The sequence below is a fragment of the Dreissena polymorpha genome, chromosome 10, assembly GCF_020536995.1.
Source record: "Dreissena polymorpha isolate Duluth1 chromosome 10, UMN_Dpol_1.0, whole genome shotgun sequence".
Taxonomy (NCBI): Eukaryota; Metazoa; Mollusca; class Bivalvia; order Myida; family Dreissenidae; genus Dreissena; species Dreissena polymorpha.
The window spans coordinates 33,506,092-33,528,162 of NC_068364.1; the positions used below are offsets into that span (position 1 = coordinate 33,506,092).

Here is a 22,071-nt window from a genome sequence, read left to right on the forward strand (position 1 = left end):
CATTCACAATCGGGTCTGGATAGATGTTCTTACCCTACAGTGTTTTGTCATTCACAATCGGGTCTGGACAGATATTCTTACCCTACAGTGTTTTGTCATTCAAAATCGGGTCCGGACAGATGTTCTTACCCTACAGTGTTTTGTCATTCAAAATCGGGTCCGGACAGATATTCTTACCCTACAGTGTTTTGTCATTCAAAATCAGGTCCGGACAGATGTTCTTACCCTACAGTGTTTTGTCATTCAAAATCGGGTACGGTTATATTCCGCCCCATTCCCAATTTAAAAAAATATACATTTTTCCCAAATGCAACCTAACAATTCCCAATTAAAGGTTTAAAAAAACAAACATTTTTGTTGTTTTTAAGATCTTAACATTTGTTTGTCTCCCATCCAGTTATAAATTCAACCTTATTAAATATAATACTGAAAAAACTAGAGCTTTGTCACAGACGTGACGAATACCCCCACATGCTGCATTGACACATAATATTTGCCCTCAGGCATGCTCCTGCCATGTTTTATGATGTTAATCTGGTTGTAAAACCCCATGATTGAAGATTAAATATCGGAGACAGGACCGAAATTTGGTAAAATAGCGCTGTAAAATATACTGTCCTAAAACTTAGAGATATTAATTATGGACAAAAAAATCATGTGTCCAAAAATTAAGAGTCAAGAAAAATCAAGAAAAAAATAACCGGTGAAACCTGTAGGGGACTAATAAATAATGTCAGTGTTGTTTTTCACCATTTTGGGAATGGGGCCGGGTCACTTTGGATTGGGAAAATTTGCGGTGTTTTGACTAAAATTGGGAAATTAGTGTTGTTGTATGCCCCCAAAAACGCTTTTTGACACCTAAACACAGATTTCGAAACCTAAAGCGGAGCCTAAGTTCAAGGTCAAGGTCAAAGGGGTCAAAATTATGTGCGTATGGAAAGGCATTGTTCATATATACATGCAAACCAAATATGAAGGTTACATCTGGAGTGACATAGAAGTTATAAGCATGTTTACAGCGGAAACGCAATTTTTTTATGATTCAAGGGCCGTAACTCAGAAGTGCCTGGGTAAATTTGGCTGATTATCAAACTTAACCTAGATTTTGTTGCCTTACAAATTTGTATGAAGTTTGGTGAAGATCCGATGACAATTGGTGAGGTTATTGAACGGAAACGAGAAAAAACTCATTAATTTATGATTCAAGGGGTGTTTGGGTCAATCTGGCCGATTAATGAACTTGACCTAGATCTTATGACCTTACACATTATCATAAAGAAGGGCAAAGATCCTATGACATTTGCTTGAGTTATTGAGCATAAACGAGAAAAAACACAATTATTCGATGATTCAAGGGCCGTAACTCAGGAGTGTCTGGGTCAATATGTCCGATTATCGAGCTTGTCCTAGATGTTATTGCCTTACACATTGTTATGAAGTTTGGTGAAGATCTGATGAACTTTGCTCGAGTTATTGAGCAGAAACGAGAAAAAAACAAATTTTACGATGAATCAAGGGCCATAACTCAGGAGTTTGTTGGTCAATTTGGCCGATTATCGAACTTGACCTATATGTTATTGCCTTACACATTTTGATGAAGTTTGAAGAAGATCTGATGACAATTGTTTTACTTATTGAGCGGAAACTAATCCAGATGGACTAACTGACTAACTTACTGACTGACTGATGGACATTGCGATTTTAATATACCCCCAGAACCTATGTTCTGGGGGCATAAAAAACACTGAATGGGAATGTTTCAGTGCCTACATGTTGAGATGGTCAAGATGAGGAAGTCAGTACGGTATTCATTTCCGCCTAAACTATATTTTCGCTCAGAAGAGACATTGTTTAAATGAAAAATATCATGCAAGCTGACAGTGTCGTCGCTGATTAGCCTGTGCAGGGGATAATCTGGGACGACACTTTACACACATGCATTAAACCTGCTTTTCATAGCGCATGGCTAATGAATATATATATATGAACACAATTCTTACCACAGGGTCGTCGCCAGTGTTGGTATGTTCTCTAACTCCTTAAAGCCTCCGTTAAAGTCCGTGAACAATCTAAGGACCAGATCGGCGCTGTACGTCAAGTACACGCGATGCTTTGACACGTATGTCATGGCGGTGAGAACGTGATTTGTCTCAAAACTGCAATGGAATCATCTTTGCATTATAGATATGGCAAGTGTTGTTTTTTTCACCATTTTGGTAATGAGGCCCGATCCCTTTACCATTTTGGTAATGAGGCCCGATCCCTTTACCATTTTGGTAATGAGGCCCGATCCCTTTACCATTTTGGTAATGAGGCCCGATCCCTTTACCATTTTGGTAATGAGGCCAGATCCCTTTACCATTTTGTTTATGAGGCCCGATCCCTTTACCATTTTGGTAATGAGGCCAGATCCCTTTACCATTTTGGCAATGAGGCTCAATCCCTTTACCATTTTGGTAATGAGGCCCGATCCCTTTACCATTTTGGTAATGAGGCCCGATCCCTTTACCATTTTGGTAATGAGGCCCGATCCCTTTACCATTTTGGTAATGAGGCCCGATCCCTTTGGATTTAGAAAAATCCGTGTTTTGAATAAAATAGGGAAATTTGTGTTGTTTTGATAACAAATACTTCAAAATCGGCCCATTCCCAAAATGGTGAGAAAAAAAATTACTGCAGACAGACAGACATCTATTGTACATCCAGTATATAACCCTTGTACTTGGCTCTGTAGAATATAATAATTAAATAAAAAAGGAAAGACAATGAGCCTGCTCTGGAAAAAAAGGGATTGTCATCCCAGATTAGCCTGTGCAGTCCACAGATTCTTATCAGGGAAGATACTTTTCACTTATATGGCATTTTTCTTTCAAATGGAAGGCTCATCTAACGACTTTCCGTTCTAAGCAAAAAGTGTCTTCACTAATTCCGTAATGAGCCTGTGCAGACTGCATAATTCACATTTTCCTGAAACGAGTCTCAAGTACTTTAAATTTAGGGTTTTTCCTGTTTTTGTGAAGCAGCCTTGACCCCCCCCCCCCATTTTGAGAAAAAATGAGTTGCAAACTGTTTGAAATTGTGAAAAAATAAGTCGCAAACTTTCTAAAATTGTGAAAATTACAGTCGCAAACTTTCTAAAATTGTGAAAAATTGAGCCTCGATTTTCTTGAAATTGTGAAAATTTGAGTCACAAATTTCCAAAATTGTGAAAAACAGCCATTCACACAGAAGGAAACAAGAGATGTGTTTGTCAGACACACAATGCCCCATATTGCGCCGCTTTGAAGCCATATATTTGACCTTGAAGGATAACCTTGACCTTTCACCACTCAAAATGTGCAGCTCAATGAGATACACATGCATGCCAAATATCAAGTTGCTATCTTCAATATTACAAAAGTTATTGCAAAACTTTAACAAAGGTTAAAGTTTTGGGACACACACAATGAATGAATGAATGACAGACAGGCCAAAAACAATATGCCCCCAATCTTTCGATCCGGGGGAATAAAAAAGCCCTGAAATTGCGTATACAAACTTAGAGGCTGTGCAGATCTCGGACTTCTCCTTGGATTCCAGCAGCCAAACTTTCACCCCCTGGGTGGCGCCCTTCGTATAGTGGCACGTAAACACCTGTCGTTAATGTATTGACATATAAACATTACAATACACGATAATTTTCTCAAATTTATTATAACATCGTTTGCATAAAAAATATTGTTGATTCATTTTATACATCGTAAAAGTTTGGACAAATTAATTAGTTAATATGAGATAATTTGCTCAAACTAAATATTAGATAATTTGCTTCTAAAATATTGCTCATATTTGTTTTTAAATTATAAACTTTTGAACAAAGGAAAATTTTAATAAAAGATATTGTGCTTGAAAAATGCATGTAACTGTTTTAAGATTGTAAACGTTTGGACAAGTATAATTTTTAATGTATAATTAGCAGGGATCATATTTTCCGATAACATCAATCGGTCTGGATTTAAATGGGGAAAAAGTGTCCGAAAATATATATCCGAAATCATGACAAATTACTTTAAAATATATACCATTAATTTCGCCATTCATGAAGGTGGTATAATAAATGTACAAGTTTAATGCCCTTAGGCCTTTTTTTTAAACGGAACATACGAGTTTTCTCAATTGGTTTTATCATTTGCTATTTCATTGATGTTTTGTGTGCTGTTTAATCTGACTGTTTTTTCAACGCTGTCAATACTAATATTAATCTTTGTAAGTCTATACCAATGTTTTAAATTGTTGTTGACTCGATAATAGCTAACAAACATGCACTGAACCAAACAAATGTTTGCGCGTATGTTGGCTACTGACAAAAACAAAACCAAAAGTTAAGAAATAATTTGTGTATCTTATAGTTTGTTGTCGAATAACCCACGGCCGATAGTTAAGATGCCTAGGGATTAAATCATGAGTGCGAAGCACAAGTTATTTGAAACCATGCATCAAAACTTCCGGTCGTGGGTTATTCAACAACAAACAATAAAGTACATGAATTATTTTTATTCTAACACGATTTTTTTCTACAGATTTATACAATGTATATTATTTTTCTTGTTTACTATTTTATGTGAAGTTCCGTCCAAAAAAATAACTTTCTGCTGTCCTTTCGATCAGATCCGCGACTTTCATTCATTTATTGCCGGAATTTTAGCCTGGTGGAAAATGTATCGGCATGTTTTGTTTAGTTACAGCGCGTGCTTTCAGTGTATAAGGTCCACCCATAATTATTGCAGAATAACCGATTTTCTTCTTTGTTTATATTTAAGTTTACTGTATCATACATGAAATTTCCACGAGGATAACATCGAGGTTTTTATCTCCGAAGTAACTATCAACGATTTTATCGTGGACGAGTACATATTACGGACCGATAAGTGTGCTAGGTATAAGCCAGTGAAATTATCAATTGATATTGACAAGTGGTCATTCAGGCATGACTAATACACAACCGTGCGAATCTTCGCTGCTTGCGGTCATACTCTAATACTAGAAGGCTGACATGCAATAAACTGGTCCTGACCGGTTAAGAGACTGCAGCAAATGGTTTATCACACCTAATCGAGATAAAAATGTAATTAGTGTGTGTGTTAGCATGTGCACTGTGTAATCGATTTCATGACATGGGAATTTTAGCAAACAGAATCGGACCGACTGTTTGGAATTTTCAATTGATCTTCCATAACCCAAATCGGTCTAGGACCAACAAAACCGAAAAAAATATGATCCCTGATAATGAGCTAAAAATTGTTACAGTTTGGACAAGTTCATACTTTAATATAAGATAATTTGCTCCAAAAATATTGCTCATAAATGTTATACAATTGTTTAAGTTTGGGCAAATGAAAAATACAGCTTTCGATAATTGACTAGTTAAGATATTCCTCATATTAGTTTTAAACCAGATAACAAAAATACTGATGCAATTCAACATGTTCATTACATCAAAATGCTGCAAAGCAACTGTCTAGTTTTACTCAGGAGTTAATTATTTCCCACTCAGAAGACGGTTAAGTATTTCACGTAAACATTCCCTTCAAGGAATGGCCTTGCTGGCCCCATTACCCCATGATGGAGAATGTACTCTGAGAATATTATATATATTGCTCTCTAAGGAAAAGGGGCATAATGCATGTGCGTAAAGTGTTGTCCCAGATTAGCCTGTGCAATCTGCACAGGCTAATCAGGGACAAGACTTTCCATTTTGACTTGATTTTTATTGAGAGGAGACATCCATTAATTTGAATATTTGATAAAAAAGCAGAAAGTGTTGTCCCTGATTAGCCTGTGCAGGTTGCACAGGCTTATCTGGGACGACACTTTATGCACATGCATTAAGTCCTATTTTCCAAGATTGTGGCTCATAAATTCATATAAATTGTATAAATACCTGACACAGTTTACTGCATGTGATCTCTGAGCATCTTATTGCACATGGATGGCGGAGAGTGTGTAATAACTGCAACAAACATGAAGAATTGTGATTCATTTTTATGACTCTATATTAACCATGTAAACAGCTGGTTTTATAGACAAAAACTTGCTGTAACAAAAATGCATACATTTTTAACCAATATTCTTTCTATGCGAATATAATAGAACTTTGGAGGAAAAATGGATGGTATGTTTTCTTACCGCATTATATATCACACAGGGAAACAGATACAGAAATTTGAACATACCTGCGGGCCAACTTCAAGAGTTATGCTCTCGTCTTCCATACTGCCCGTGTTCAGTTTGTTGGAAATCTCTTCTAGCATAGAGCTCCAGCCCTTTAGCTTGTCCCAACGTGCAACTGAGATGAAAAAAAAATTAGCTAGGACATCTGGGGCCACGGTGTTGTGGCTTTGGTGGAATCAGGAAGCTCCAAAGACTTTGAAAATGACACATACAAGACATGCATACAAATTAACCCTTTACATCTTAGATACATATTTTGACACATTTGTAGTCCCTTAGAAAGTGAAATTTAATTAAAGACTTTTCTTACTAGATTCAATTGTTTAAGGCTTCACTTCCAACCCTTACATACTGATGAGCAGCAAAGAGTATAAACCCTAAACAGTCTGCAAATAACTCGCAGGCTGTTCTGGTTTTATGTTGTTTGCACACAGCCATTTTCACTTAGCTTCTAAGTGGGAATGGGGTTAACACAACTATGTCAAATAACTTGCAGGCTGTTCTGGTTTTATGTTGTTTGCACACAGCCATTTTCACTTAGCTTCTAAGTGGGAATGGGGTTAACACAACTATGTCAAATAACTTGCAGGCTGTTCTGGTGTTATGTTGTCTGCACACAGCCATTTTCACTTAGCTTCTAAGTGGGAATGGGGTTAACACAACTATGTCAAATAACTTGCAGGCTGTTCTTGTGTTATGTTGTTTGCACACAGCCATTTTCACTTAGCTTCTAAGTGGGAATGGGGTTAACACAACTATGTCAAATAACTTGCAGGCTGTTCTGGTGTTATGCTGTTTGCACACAGCCATTTTCACTTAGCTTCTAAGTGGGAATGGGGTTAACACAACTATGTCAAATAACTCGCAGGCTGTTCTGGTTTTATGTTGTTTGCACACAGCCATTTTCACTTAGCTTCTAAGTGGGAATGGGGTTAACACAACTATGTCAAACAACTTTCAGGCTGTTCTGGTGTTATGCTGTTTGCACACAGCCATTTTCACTTAGCTTCTAAGTGGGAATGGGGTTAACACAAATATGTCAAATAACTTTTGGTATTCCATTGAGAATGACTTGAATAATTAGCTGACATACCTAGTTTTCCTAACTCCTTCATTTTCTTAACTGCAAAATCTTCTGATCCCTTGGTATTACGTTTCTGAAAGCAAATCAAGAATTTTGCATTATTTTACGAGTTTAGCCGACATATGCATGATATTCTACCATTTGAGTTAACAGAACAGCTGGTTTTAGTTTTGTTTATACGACTGTTACTCTGTATGATGATGTTCTACCATTTGAGTTAACAGAACAGCTGGTTTTAGTTTTGTTTATATGACTGCTACTATGTATGATGATATTCTACCATTTGAGTTAACAGAACAGCTGGTTTTAGTTTTGTTTATATGACTGTTACTCTGTATGATGATATTCTACCATTTGAGTTAACAGAACAGCTGGTTTTAGTTTTGTTTATACGACTGTTACTCTGTATGATGATATTCTACCATTTGAGTTAACAGAACAGCTGGTTTTAGTTTTGTTTATACGACTGTTACTCTGTATGATGATATTCTACCATTTGAGTTAACAGAACAGCTGGTTTTAGTTTTGTTTATACGACTGTTACTCTGTATGATGATATTCTACCATTTAAGTTAACAGAACAGCTGGTTTTAGTTTTGTTTATACGACTGTTACTCTGTATGATGATATTCTACCATTTGAGTTAACAGAACAGCTGGTTTTAGTTTTGTTTATACGACTGTTACTCTGTATGATGATATTCTACCATTTGAGTTAACAGAACAGCTGGTTTTAGTTTTGTTTATATGACTGTTACTCTGTATGATGTCAATTTTCACAAAAACAACAAATGTACAAGTTTTTATCATTTTATTTGCATGATAAATGCTTATAATAGTGGAACTAAATATCTTTGCAGGGAAGTACCAAGAGTAAAATATGGCATTTCATTTTTTTTAAAGTTAAATGGAAGAAACAGAGTGTAATTGATTTTTTAATTATAGATCAGTGCATGTGCTGTTGTTGTATTTTAAGGGATTTGCTCAAAGATTGTGTGTGTGTTTTTTCCATTGTATTTGGTCATGAATATTAACAAATATTAAAATCACAACAAAGCAGCTCCACTATATAAACAAAAATAGAAGTTTTACAGAAAAGTATGTCCATTGGCACTAGTACCACTGTTCTTTGGATTGAACAGCTATCACCATAACCACTTGGCTATCCATAATATCATATTACCTCATTCACTTAAATATTTAACGAAAACAATAGAAACATTTTAAATGATGCTGTGTATGTAACTTTTTATAATTTTATCTAGCTAAAGAAACTTCAGCGTACAGTTTATATAGTATTGACAGACCTGTACGCTGAAGCTAACCCCGTATCGAAAGTCAACCAGAGTCGTAACATATTTATGTCACGCTATAAATCAAAGAAAGCTCATTTTCTTGGATACATTTCTACATATATTAGTGAATGAATATAAATTACTGCATCGAGGAATGTTTTAAGGTTCAGATGTTTCAAATGCATCTTACATTAGATGAAAATAACTCTCATCAGTCTGAAATTCACAATTTTGACGCCATTGTTGCTTTGTCACGTGACGAGTTTTCATTTGGATACTTTCGGATAAACCGTGACATTTTATGCTGAAATTGTAAACATTACTTTCGTTTTCTGAAATCTATTATTTGTGATTAACAACTTACGTCTGGTGGATTATAAGACTGATTTCATTGTGAATCAGGTAGTTTTATATAATATTTACTTTGACTTTGTATTGACACTACAATATGTTTACAAAATAAGCCAGAATAATTAAAATACCGGGAAATGTCATTCTGAATTTGAACACTTGAGCACATGGTTTGTTACTAAAAATAGAAATAACGTCATATGACCGTGAAATCTCGGGAGATTCGCATTTCAAGAAAGTCTGTCACATCGCTGTTTTTCTCGATATGTATGAGCAGAATAGATACATTTTAAATGTTTAAGATAGTTTTTTGTGAAAGAATATATCAGTTAAATGTGAAAAATGTCAATCTTTCCAATCAAGTGGTTGATTTGGGCCAACAACTGCATTTAAAAGCTGTTTTGGACCGGTCTTTGTTAACTGTCAACTTTTCGGGAATTTCTGGTTGACTTTCCTAATGGGGTTGGTCCATAACTATAAAGTCGCGCCAGTCAAAAATCATAAAAAGCGACATTTAAAGTTATGGAAGCCAGAACTAAATTTTATCAATTTCAATGTTTAATTACTCAGGGGTTTTTTTTACTAAGAAAGTGACGCCGATAATCGGCGTCTTCCCCTACCAGAATTTTCCCCCTAAAACTACCATTTCCCCTCCAAAAATATAATTTTTCACCAAAATATAATATTTTACCCTCAAAGAAATGTTTTTTTCTTTCTTTTGGGAAGTCGACACTTATCCTATTTGTACCATGTACAACGATCTCGCTCTCTCTCTCTCCCGACGAACACTCAAATCTGGAAATCCCAGTGATTCTATATATAGCTCTTAAATTACGTCATGGAAACCGGGCAACTAATATTAATCATATGACTATTTTACTGGATTCCGGTCTTGCACGAGAAGGGTGATTCGTCAATTAATAACCGAAAACCAGTCGAGTTTTCATCCGGGTTATGTGAAAGCCAAGATGGGTATAAACGTTAAAACAGAAAAAAAGTCTCACAATTGGCGTTCATACACGAACAAAATAAAACGTTCGGACTCGGAAAATATTAATTGCGTTGACGCATTTTTTAAGAATGAATCATAAAAAACCGTTGAAACCCAGCAGGATTCGGAGGTACATGTAATCAACATCGATTAATACTGTCGGATTATTGTGAAAGTGAAAGTAGACAATCGGCAGCTGCCGCACCTTTCCCTTCCAATACTGTAGCAGATCTAGATCGTCGGCCCATTCATCATGAAATTGAAATCACAATATTGAAATCGTTCCCCGGCCCCAGTTGAAAACATTTTCCATTATTAGATCTACCCCTGCAACTTTATTTAGGACTTTGACTTTAATATCATACTTGTTCATGTGTTTAAGAACAAAAAGGTCAGAGACATGTCTCTTTTCTAAAAAAAAACCTGAAGTCTGTAGGCGAGTTATAGACATTGAAATGAACAGTTTTTATTTTTTCCCCAAATATGTCTTTTTCGCGCTCGATTTTCCCCTTTTACCCAGCGTCCAGCGTCTTCCCCTTTTTCTAAAAAAAACCCCTGATTACTCCTGATTTAAATATCTGTATGAATAAAGTCTACACAATTAGCTTTAATTTATAAGATGTTATAGGTTGTTTTACTTCTTGAATGTTAGACAAAATCTGAACAATTTGGAAAAATGTCATTTCGGAAATCTGTAAACAAGTCGCTTAAAATTAGGGTTTCTTTATTTTTACTGTCAGTCTAATACGAAGTTCGCAGCAAAATTAAGTGTGCTGTAACAGGCGTTTACTAAAATAATTCTGCATCAAAAAGTTTGTTAGTGTATATGTTTTTAATCATTGTTACTTTTCATATTGACATTTTCCTCTTCAAATGCTTCCGCCATGTGCAATTTCCTGGTTTCTAACAGTGACGTCACAATTGTACACAGTTGATTGTTACGACAGCCAATTTCTGCTACCGGTTTAGATTTTTGGCAACTTAACACTAATATTTCGATATTTGTTTGCGCAGATGTTTATTTCTGGCGTATATGTTTATATAATGATTTCCGAGAATAATAATATCGCTTTTGATTCTCAACATAAAACGCAAAACAACTGTATTTTTAAGCGTATCCTTTCTTTGTTTTTATTATAATGTATACAACGTTTACAGCTTAGAATGAAGATAGACGCTAACAGTATTTCGCAAATTTCACCAGAAATGTGAAGAAATTACGTAAAGATCACGCTGCTCTAATCCCCCATTTTTGCCACTATGGAATGAATATCACACGTATCCTAAAGAGTAACAATTTCGATTCAAATTAGTCCACAAATTGTGTGAGTATTCTCCCTTACCTTCGACAAAATTTATAAGTCTTAAAATATCATTGTAAGGAAAAAACGTGAATTCTAGTGAGTAAAACAAAATAACTTATTTAATATCAAACACACACGTACATCTCGTATTACAGGTACATCATAAATCAGTATCTCGGGCTTTATTGGATTGTGCCACTTTACACAGAAAGACACATTCTTAAATGTTCGATGATTAATTTACATCTTTTTGCACTCCGAAAACACTAACGAATTAATTTACGACATTTTGCGTGGTTGCTTGATATTTCATTGGTAAAGTTTGGTATTGATGTTTATAGCATACTGTTCTTTATTAAATATTGCAATAATTGTACAAAAGCAGACGTGACCATTAAATTATCGTAAAAATGCGTGTCAGACGAGTATATGCACAAGATATTGCGGATTTTTGTTGAGCACGGTGTATTATCGTATTTTAATCCACTAGTTATAATTGAAAACAAGAGGCCCAAAGGGCCCTTGGTCGCTCACCTGAGAGACTAAGATGGAAAGAAACAAAGATTAAAACTATTCAGTAAATATTTCAAACTATTGGTATGTCAAGACTGACTTTAAAAGTAAGGTGTCCCAAAGAATACACAATAGGCATATATAGAAAAATTACCCCACCCACCCTGGTGGCCATGTTTTTAATACCCAGATTTTTCTTTAATATATGTATATAAGGAAAATGCTTCTTACATACATATAGAGAAAACTACCCCATCCCCTGGGATCCTTGTTTTTTCCACTGATCACGACCATTTTCACTCATCCGACATATCAATAAAACCAATGTTTTGACCAAGTTTCATGATGATTGTCCAAAAAATGTGACTTAGAGTGTTCACAAGCTTTTTTAGTATATAAATATAACGAAAATAACCCCCGGCGGTCATGTTTATTAATGGATCTCAATCATTTTTTAACTCAAGCGTCGTATCCAGGAACAAAATGTTCTTACCAAATGTCATGAAGATTGGGCACAAAATGTGTCTTCTAGACTGTTCACATGTTTTCACAATATACATATAGAGATATAGAGAAAACTGCCCCACCCCATGGCGGCCATGTTTTTCCACTGATCACGACCATTTTCAAACCCGTCCGAGCTATCCACATAACCAATGTTTTGACCAAATTTCATGATGATTAGGAAAAAAAATGTGACTTCTTGTCTTTAGGAAAATCAGTGAACAAGCTTCTTTACTATATAAATATAAGGAAAATGACCCCCCGGTCGCCATGTTTTTTTACCGGTCCAAACCATTTTCGAACTCACGCGACGTATCCAGGAAACAAATGTTCTGACCAAATTTCACAAAGATTTGACCAAAAATATTACTTCTAGAGTGTTCACATGTTTTCACTATATGCATATAGAGAAAACTGCCCCGCCCACTGGTGGCCATGTTTTTTCACCGATCTGGACCATTTTCGAACTCGTCCGAGATATCAATAAAACCAATGTTTTGACCAAGTTTCATGATGATTGGGCAAAAATTGTGACTTCTAGAGTGTTTACAAGGTTTCTTTATAGCCATATAAGGAATACTGCCCCGCCCCCTGGCGGCCATGTTTTTCAATGGACCGAAACCATTTTTAAACTCAACTAACATATCACTAAGACAAACATTTTGACAAAGTTACATGAAGATTAGGCATCAAATGTGACATCTACAGTGTTCACAAGATTTTTCTTCTTTTTTTACCTAGTGACCTAGTTTTTAACCCAGCATGGCCCAGTTTCGAACTCGGTCGAAGTATCATTTGGACAAATGATTGACCAAGTTGCATGAAGATCGGACAATAAATATGGCCTCTAGAGTGTTCACAAGGCAAAATGTTTACGACGGACGCACGACGGACGACGGACAAAAGGCGATCACAAAAGCTCACCATGAGCACGTTGTGCTCAGGTGAGCTAAAAAAATAACGAATGGAAGTTTACTTTTTCTTTAATCAAGAGTGAACTGAACATACTTTGAAAACAACATTGTTTTTGTTTAATATTAAATGCTTTAGCTCAAATAAATAAACACACAAATAAAACCGTACACGCACTACGAGTATGCATGATAACTTTGCCAATATATAGGCACATTGTCATAAAGTAGCAAGAATTAATAAAATTTTCGTCGTTGTTGCTAAAAATAGTTTTGTTGATATTTTCATGAATTTATTGTAAATAAAATGGTTGTGAATATTCTACAAGTATTTTTATTTGTCAGAGAAAGTAACGGACTTTTATAGACCGATTTGAACGGTATTGCGATTTTTTCTAATATTTTTACACTTCGAAAACAGTTATTTTCTTATATTGTTTGTTCCAAATCGATTTTTTTCACCCATTAAATTCGATATTCCAATTAAAATCATTTAATATAAAATTAAGTTTATAACATAATTAAGTTAATCAAACTATCTCCAAAAATAATATCTTACTCGGACATTTTAAGGTATGCTGAGAACAATGCGTTGATTGTTATGCCCCCGAAGGAGGGCACATAGTGATCGCGCTGTCCGTCCGTCCCTCCGTCTGTCTGTCCGTCACACTTTGCGTTAAGGTTTCGAAAAATGCTCATAACTTCTATGTGGCTTTAGATGTTGCCTTCATATTTGGTATGCATGTGTATATTGACAAGGCCTTTCTATACGCACAAAATTTGTTACACCTGTGACCTTGACCTTGAACTTAGGGTCAACCTATGGAGACAGCTATTGCTGATTATATTACAAATAGCAAAACACTGTGTTGTGTGTACAAAGAAATAAACTGAAAAGGCCAAATCGCAAGTTAATGAATGCTTTAGAATCATAATAACAAGAACGCATCTGTTAACTATCTCAAATGAAAACGAAAATTATATGATTGCATCACTGTCACGGGCAAACTATAATTAGGTGTAAATTATGAAATTATGCAAATCACTAAGTTGTTAAGAAGACCGTAATTGTAAACGTTTTTTACGTTCCTGTCAACAAAAATGCAAGATTTGCATGTTCGTTGCGTCAAACACCTTAACACTTATAGGTCTTTGGTTGCGTGAAATGTACGTGGGCGTCGAAGCTATTACGTATTAAATTAACATGTTTACAGATATATAAACATTTTAACAGATATATTAACATGTATTAACATTTTAAATTGTAGAAATTATAAGTTGAGATGTAATCGTTTTATTTTTTAGTCACAATTGCAGTCGTATTTATTAATATTTTTCAAATATTCTAAAGAATGCATTTACATATTCGAAGATTTGACTTATATAATTGATTAAACATACTTACAATTTATTGTATGCTAAGACCAATCGGTTAAAATGTTTATTGATATATCTTATGCGTACTTTATACATATTGTTTAATATCTATGCTGCTTTTATGTTCACGAAGCTTTTGACTAAAGTAAAACAATTAAAACCAGTTGACTCGACGACTTTGCAGTTATAAATGCAAATTTAAATGGAATTTTCTACTTCAGATTTTTTAAGTGAATTAAAACGTCAAGTAAAATTACGTTAATTTATATAAGTTGCGACACTAAACCGTGGGGAATATATGCACTTTCTGTTTTTATGTTAGCATGAATTGCATCTATAATAGCTTCTGCCGCTAGTAATAATTCAACGAAGACGGCCCAGTCGCATTTACGCAGTACATGTTCCATAGGCGCATAAAGCGACTTAGGTATACACAGTCTCCTATACTTCTTATTTATTGTGTCCGCTGTAAACTACACAGCGCGATGTAGTGAGTGTCTTTCTATCTGTGGCTTATACTTCTCGGATTTTAATTATTAAATACATTTTATAATGACACAGAGGTGAGACATTTATTTATTTCGTGTATTATATTAAAATGTTACTATATCTGATTGACAAATTAATCGATTAAAAACAACTGTCACCGTACAGGTGTTTTTATTCGGTTAATTGAATTTTAATGCAAATGAAATGAGCGTTACCTTCTGTCTGCAATTCGGACATATCATGTGTTAAAAAGCTGTATTTGTTAGATTTGAACTAACGGAAAATGGTATTGACCATTAAGGAAAAGATTTTTGCATTATTATACAAGAATTCAATTACATTTATGATTAATTTAATTAGTTATGACATAGAACTCCGTATATCATGACTTATTGTAATCCGAATTGACCACCCAATAGCAATTGTCTTTAGGAAAATCAGTGAATGTGTAAGTCATGCTAAACACTACCCAGATGATATCTCTAGTAGTAAAACTTACTAAAAGTAATCTATGTACCACATTTTTCCAGGGCGCTGATAACAGTGGCCTGCCTGGTAATTGGGCTAATTGGAAACACCTTGGCACAAAAAAGAAGAGGGGACACTGGTAAGAAAATGTAACTAGCAGAGGGCCCTATTGTGTATGTATATAATAGTTAATTTACAGGCCCCTTTACGTCTGGATAGCTGTGTCTTCACAAGTGCATATATGGGAATACCACAAAGAAGCCAGGGCCCTATTAAATGTGTCTTGATACACACCAGTTTTTACTTTTTTTTATGTATGTTACAGTGAGCTCACCTTAACACAAAGTCTTTCGTGTTGAAAGGGGAGCTTTTGTGGCCAGTCACTGTCTTGGGTTCCCATATTTTTTTATTATTATTAAATAGTATGTGTCTCTGATATCATATTTTGAAGTACAGTAACGAAAATTGGTAATTAATATCTACCAAAATTCGGTTATTATTTATCTCATAATTTATTTGATGGTGTCTTATATTTATGATTTGTTCATGTAGTGTTTTTTCTTAGTTTATTGTGCCATATATGTGTGATTTGTTCATGTAGTGATTTGTCTTTCCTTGCGGTTGTTTAAATCTAAAAAACAAAACACATAAGAACACAAATTATGAATGTCAAATTACCTCAGTGAAATTCAAACTAAGAATTGTGTTTGTAGTTTTATGTAAACTCAAAAAAACGTGGGTATATATGTAACCCAAAATGATCCTGTATGTAGACTAGTAACAGGCCAAACTTAATTACCAATAATGTGATTCTAATGGTGTAATGAGTCCTTAAATTAGTTTTTTATGATGTTAAAATATGATTGATAAGTCTTTTACTGTTTATTCTTATTTGAACCTATTCATATAGAACCTGTTAAATTACCCATTCTATGGTTCAAGTAATCGCAGTTTTTGTTGTGTATATAGATAAAGTCTCTGATCTAATGCATTTCTTAAAATTATGATTGAAAGAATACGATACCATTCTCAATATAGCAGTAATAAATACAACTTTTAATATACAGTTCAATGCTATGCAAATGTCAATGTAATACATCATACTAAAATTAATGATTTTCAATTTTGTAACAAAACGATATTACAACTTAAACCCATTTATGCCTAGCGTCTAGAAAAAAGGACATGATGCGGCATCTCATCAGGGTCTGCGCTGTTTGGTTAAAGGAATTTCTGTAAGAAATATTTTAAATATAAAAATAAATATACTAGACATCTCTAATTATGGAAATAATGATTATTGATATTAGATAATGATAATAATGATAATTGATCCAATTTAGAAGGATGGGAGAGTTTACTAGGCATAAATGGGTTAAGTAACAGTGTTGGACCTTGATTTCAGTGTATACATTTGCATTACCTGTATTATTCATCTTACTTTACATGACATGTTTCTTGTATTGTAACTCATATAACAGCATGGGACCACCATTTCAGTGAATTACTTTGCAGTGCCTGTATTTACGACAGCTTATCACTTTGCAAACAAGATTTCTATCTGTCTGGTGTATGCACAATGCCACAAATGCTAAATGCAAACCTTGGTGTTACTCCCACATTTGTAAATGCCCGATCAGGTCTGATCAAAATTAAATATTGATTTAAATAAGATTTTGAAGAGGATGGTCAGGCATGAAGAGAGCAATTACTGTTAACTCATTTATATTTGTGGGCATGACACTTCTTTTTTCAAAAAATGACCATTTTGTGGTCGCATAAATTCATGGATTTCTGATTTTTGCCAAAGAACCAACAAACTAATTGTTCATTAGGGTCTTTTTCTGGATTGGTCAACCCGAACTGTTAACAAAAATTTATGTCCCACGAGTAATAATGATATTACAGTAATTCTTGATACAATGTACTTTTTTGTTGTTCGTTTTACACCAAAACCAATGTGACATTTTCCTTTGAATTGGTGTCTTCAAGTGCTTGTGTAGTAGGGCCCATATCATTTGTGCTGCAAAGATTCCATGGGCAATTATTTGCAAGTGGAGTTAGTGAATTCCATAAATTCACTGGATTCTTTACATCTTTTTGCCCTTTGTGTGTACTGGTATTATAATACCTTAATAAAGGACTTGTTAAAATTTAGTATTTTGCATTGCAGTTAATGGAAATGAGTTGATAGAATGATATCATAAATAGAATCTGATTTGAAATGTATCTTAAGTTAAGATTTCTCTCAGGAGAGTTATTAATACCAGCCTGGGTATATGTTAGTAAAACATGCAGGAGTGTTATTAATACCAGCCTCGGTATATGGTAATTAAACATGAACTGTTTGTCATCCGTTTTAAATGTTCTGTTGGCTTTGCACCTGTAATATTTTGCATCAAATAATGCTTAATCATTCATAAGCATTATGTTACAGGTTGGGATGTGAAGCAGACTATTTTACTAAAACATGTAACCTGCTGTGTGAATTGTAACCTGCTGTGTGAATTGTAACCTCATGCTGTGTGAATTATGAAGCCTAGAATATAGGTTAACTTCAGTCTCATATTTGTATGAAGGAGTAACAAGATGCTTTCCTTATTTGCACATTTAATAATGTCACATAGTGATCAATGTTGTGCAGGTTTTTGAGAGTTTTGAATTGCTGAGTATTGTAGCTACTGATCGTTTTATTATAATTTAATACTGCATAATTGTGATAAAATTATGCAGTGGTTGCAATGGAACAACTGAACTGTTTCAAGATACACTGGCATTTCTTCCACAGCCCTGTGATGATATTTGAAAATGAAGAGAGCATTTAATATATATGTACAAGCAATGCTTATGATAAAGATGAGCAAAGCAGATCACAGAGAAGATTTTCTTTATAAAAATCTTTTTGAAACACTATATTTACTATCATGCATTTGTCAACCTTTGTGAAAAGGGTTTAAACCTTTTTATTTGAGTGGGATTGTGTTGAAAGTCTAATACTAATTGAGGCTCCCTGGAGTCGGTTTTCTGTGAAGACCCAGTCCTTAGTGTCATTGGATATTCTTGAAAATGTTGCCTGCGTGTTGATTGAACCCAAGACATCGTGGTCACAAGGTGGACACCATGTCCACGTCAACACTGGATCTGAAACAAGGTGCGCCTCGCTCTTGGAAGATGGGGCGTTATACATTTGTGCAGTGTTGTCCCAGATGAGGTTGTTGAGTCCGCACCGGCTAATCGGGGACTACACTTTCGCGCTAGACAAGATTGCCATTTGTAAATTAATTCTTGTAAATGAAAAAAGTCCATTGATGGGTAAAGTGTTTAGCCAGATTAGCCAGTGTGGACTGCACAGGCTAATATTGAATTACTTAACGCAAATGCTTCAAGCCTAATTTGTCCAGAGCCCTGTTCAAGTAGTGTCCAAATTAAATGGCTGCAAAGTAACCAATACATTTATGGTGATTATGAAAGTGGCCATGTTTCAATGATAGTACGAGGATTTTTGGTGACCAGTGTAACAGTACTGTGAATTACAATCCAATTGAGAGCAGAAATATACAAACTTGGAGTTTATGACTCTTAACCAGCTTATTTCCATTTAATTGGTGTTCAAGCTACAGAGGAATACCTTTAACATTTAATTTTGTATTCACAATTGTTCATTATTTAGCATTAACCCTTACAATGCGGGAACCGAATTTTTAAGGCCTTTGCAAACAGTTTGGATCCAGATGAGATGCCACAGAACGTGGCGTCTCATCAGGATCCAAACTGTTTGCTATTCTGATAGTATTCTTTGAAAAAAATCGAAGAAAGTGCTAATTTTATAAATTCAGCAGACGACATTTTAGCAGACGACAAATTTCCCAGCATGCAAAGGGTTAAAGATGCCCTTTCTGAAGCACTTGACCCCAATATGTGTTCTGTAATCAATTGGTGTTTACAACTTGCCCAGTATTCATAGCCTTTGAACTATATATCGGGCCTTGGTGTAGAAACGTATCATGTGACATTGAAATTAGATGGCACATGGTACCTGTTTGCCATAAATTGGGCGATATAATAGAATGTAGAACAGTATATTGATTAAAATTAGAATTAAAATTAAGACTGGCTATGAAAAATAATCACACAAATTCTGTGTTGTTGCCTATGATTTTCATTGGAAAGATTGTTATTATTTTTTAATTATTAACTGATCATCTCAAATTTTCATGTTTGGATCATCAATGTTTGATGATTATTGACATTTATTTGCGAAATTTGCTGTTGACTGACTGAGTCTTTTAAATTGAAATGCAGATGTTTTGACCATTGAAAAGTTAAGGAAGGCGAATGCTCTCAAACAATTTTCACAGTCCATTTGCTGTATTAATAACACTACATACAATTTTGAAAACATGATTTCTAAGTTTAACCAAATGTTATAAGCTTTTTAAACATTGTCTCACTTGAACAAGGCATATAATTATAAATAAAGATTTATACAATGCCATGACATTCATTTACGAGATTCTTGTGCAATATTTATTGCGTCTTTGACTTGAAGGACTCTTAATACCTTACGATCACTCTTGTACTAGTTAGGCAGGTTTCATTGAAATCAGTCTTGTGTTAATAATCCATTTTTTCAAATGCAAGATTATGAAAGTTTAAGACATTATAATTAATAATAATGTCTGACTTTTAATAAGTTATAATAATGTCACTCCTCCAGATTATAATGCTGCGTTAAACTTACTTGCGATAATTAAAGGTTCATTTTGTAACTCTGACCTTACTTATCTCCACAGCAAAAAATGCATTTATTCCATTAAAAAAGAACTTGCACAACTTTATATACAATTATGCACTGTGACCTTTTTTAAGCAGCCTTTCAAAAATGCATATGAAATTTATTGTTGCATGTACACAATAAGTTTTACAGTTGATAATTGATGTTTTGGTCATAATATTTTATATATATTATAAACCCATTTTAACACACAGCTATTAGAAGACATTAAAATCAGAGACATATAATGCATTGTTGAATGAAAACAATAATCAGTACTGGTGATATAGCTTTAGGAAGACATTAAAATATTAGTCATTTTAAAAGCCTACTGGCACATATAGATGACATAGCGTTATAGACTGTTAGATACTTGATATCTGATCTTCTTCTGTGGCCAGGTTGGGGTTTTGAAACAGCTACTGGACTATATCAGTATCAGACAGCTACTGGACTACATCAGTATCAGACAGCTACTGGACTATATCAGTATCAGACAGCTACTGGACTACATCAGTATCAGACAGCTACTGGACTACATCAGTATCAGACAGCTACTGGACTACATCAGTATCAGACAGCTACTGGACTACATCAGTATCAGCTGTGGCCAGGTTTTGAAACAGCTACTGGACTATATCAGTATCAGACAGCTACTGGACTACATCAGTATCAGACAGCTACTGGACTACATCAGTATCAGACAGCTACTGGACTACATCAGTATCAGACAGCTACTGGACTATATCAGTATCAGACAGCTACTGGACTACATCAGTATCAGACAGCTACTGGACTATATCAGTATCAGACAGCTACTGGACTACATCAGTATCAGACAGCTACTGGACTACATCAGTATCAGACAGCTACTGGACTACATCAGTATCAGACAGCTACTGGACTACATCAGTATCAGACAGCTACTGGACTACATCAGTATCTACTGGACTACATCAGTATCTACTGGACTACATCAGTATCTACTGGACTACATCAGTATCTACTGGACTACATCAGTATCTACTGGACTACATCAGTATCAGATTTCTAAGATGTACCTGTTATGTTCACTTTGATATCTATTTGAGCTTTTGATTTAAATATTTTGTTTCCTAGGAAGAGATTTTATTAGTTTGTCTGAGGTCTTTGTCCTTAAGTAAACAGATGTTAATTTATTGTCTCTAAAGTGGTGTCGCAGATTAGCCTGTGCAAACTGCAAATCCAAGAAAATAAAATGTCCCACGCATAATATGAGTTTACAGTCTTTAAATACTGTACTGTTGTCTGTTGCATTTTGCCCAAGGTTTGAATGTTTTTTGTTAATTCTTAATCCTGTTTGATTTCACTTAATGCAAACAGGAGTGGAAATGTTGCCCATGAGATAGTCTCTTGCAGTTTTCCATCATGGGAGCATGCTTGTATAGAAAGGGTTTACATGAAAGGTCTAATTGGCAGTTATTTAACCCTTTCAGTGCTGGAACCAAATTTTAAAAGCCTTTGCAAACAGTTTGGATCCAGATGAGACGCCACAGAACGTGGCGTCTCATCAGGATCCAAACTGTTTGCTATGCTGATAGCATTCTTTGAAAAAAATCAAAGTAAATGCTAATTTGAGAAATTCAGCAGACAACATTTTAGCAGACAAATTTCCCAGCATGCAAAGGGTTAAAAGTTAAATCAACCCCTTGCCTAATTAGCACTTGTTAGGAATGCAAAGCTGACAGGAATACAAACAAAATAACAAGCTAGTTTATCGGGTTTTTCTGTCCCACTGGCCACCCCTATATTGCCAATGTTC

The 22,071-nt window shown here is 34.8% G+C and overlaps 2 protein-coding genes across 6 annotated transcripts in view; one reads left to right on the plus strand and one right to left on the minus strand.

The window, feature by feature from the left end:
• LOC127847191 (uncharacterized) overlaps positions 1–7,439 on the minus strand; it is a 214,989-nt gene extending 207,550 nt beyond the window's left edge. For both annotated transcript variants that reach the window (XM_052378915.1, XM_052378914.1), the window contains exons 1-5: positions 7,304–7,439; positions 6,213–6,325; positions 5,921–5,989; positions 3,539–3,633; positions 2,001–2,156 (exon numbers count right to left, since the gene is read on the minus strand). In XM_052378915.1, the coding sequence (XP_052234875.1) occupies positions 2,001–2,156; positions 3,539–3,633; positions 5,921–5,989; positions 6,213–6,325; positions 7,304–7,325 (455 nt within the window). In that variant the 5' untranslated portion in view covers positions 7,326–7,439. The remainder of the gene's footprint in view (positions 1–2,000; positions 2,157–3,538; positions 3,634–5,920; positions 5,990–6,212; positions 6,326–7,303) is intronic.
• A 7,533-nt stretch (positions 7,440–14,972) lies between these two features.
• Positions 14,973–22,071, plus strand: part of LOC127847194 (collagen alpha-1(I) chain-like) — a 147,929-nt gene continuing 140,830 nt past the window's right edge. For all 4 annotated transcript variants that reach the window (XM_052378920.1, XM_052378921.1, XM_052378922.1 and 1 more), the window contains exons 1-2: positions 14,973–15,102; positions 15,559–15,635. In XM_052378920.1, coding sequence (XP_052234880.1) covers positions 15,092–15,102; positions 15,559–15,635 — 88 coding nt within the window. In that variant the 5' untranslated portion in view covers positions 14,973–15,091. The remainder of the gene's footprint in view (positions 15,103–15,558; positions 15,636–22,071) is intronic.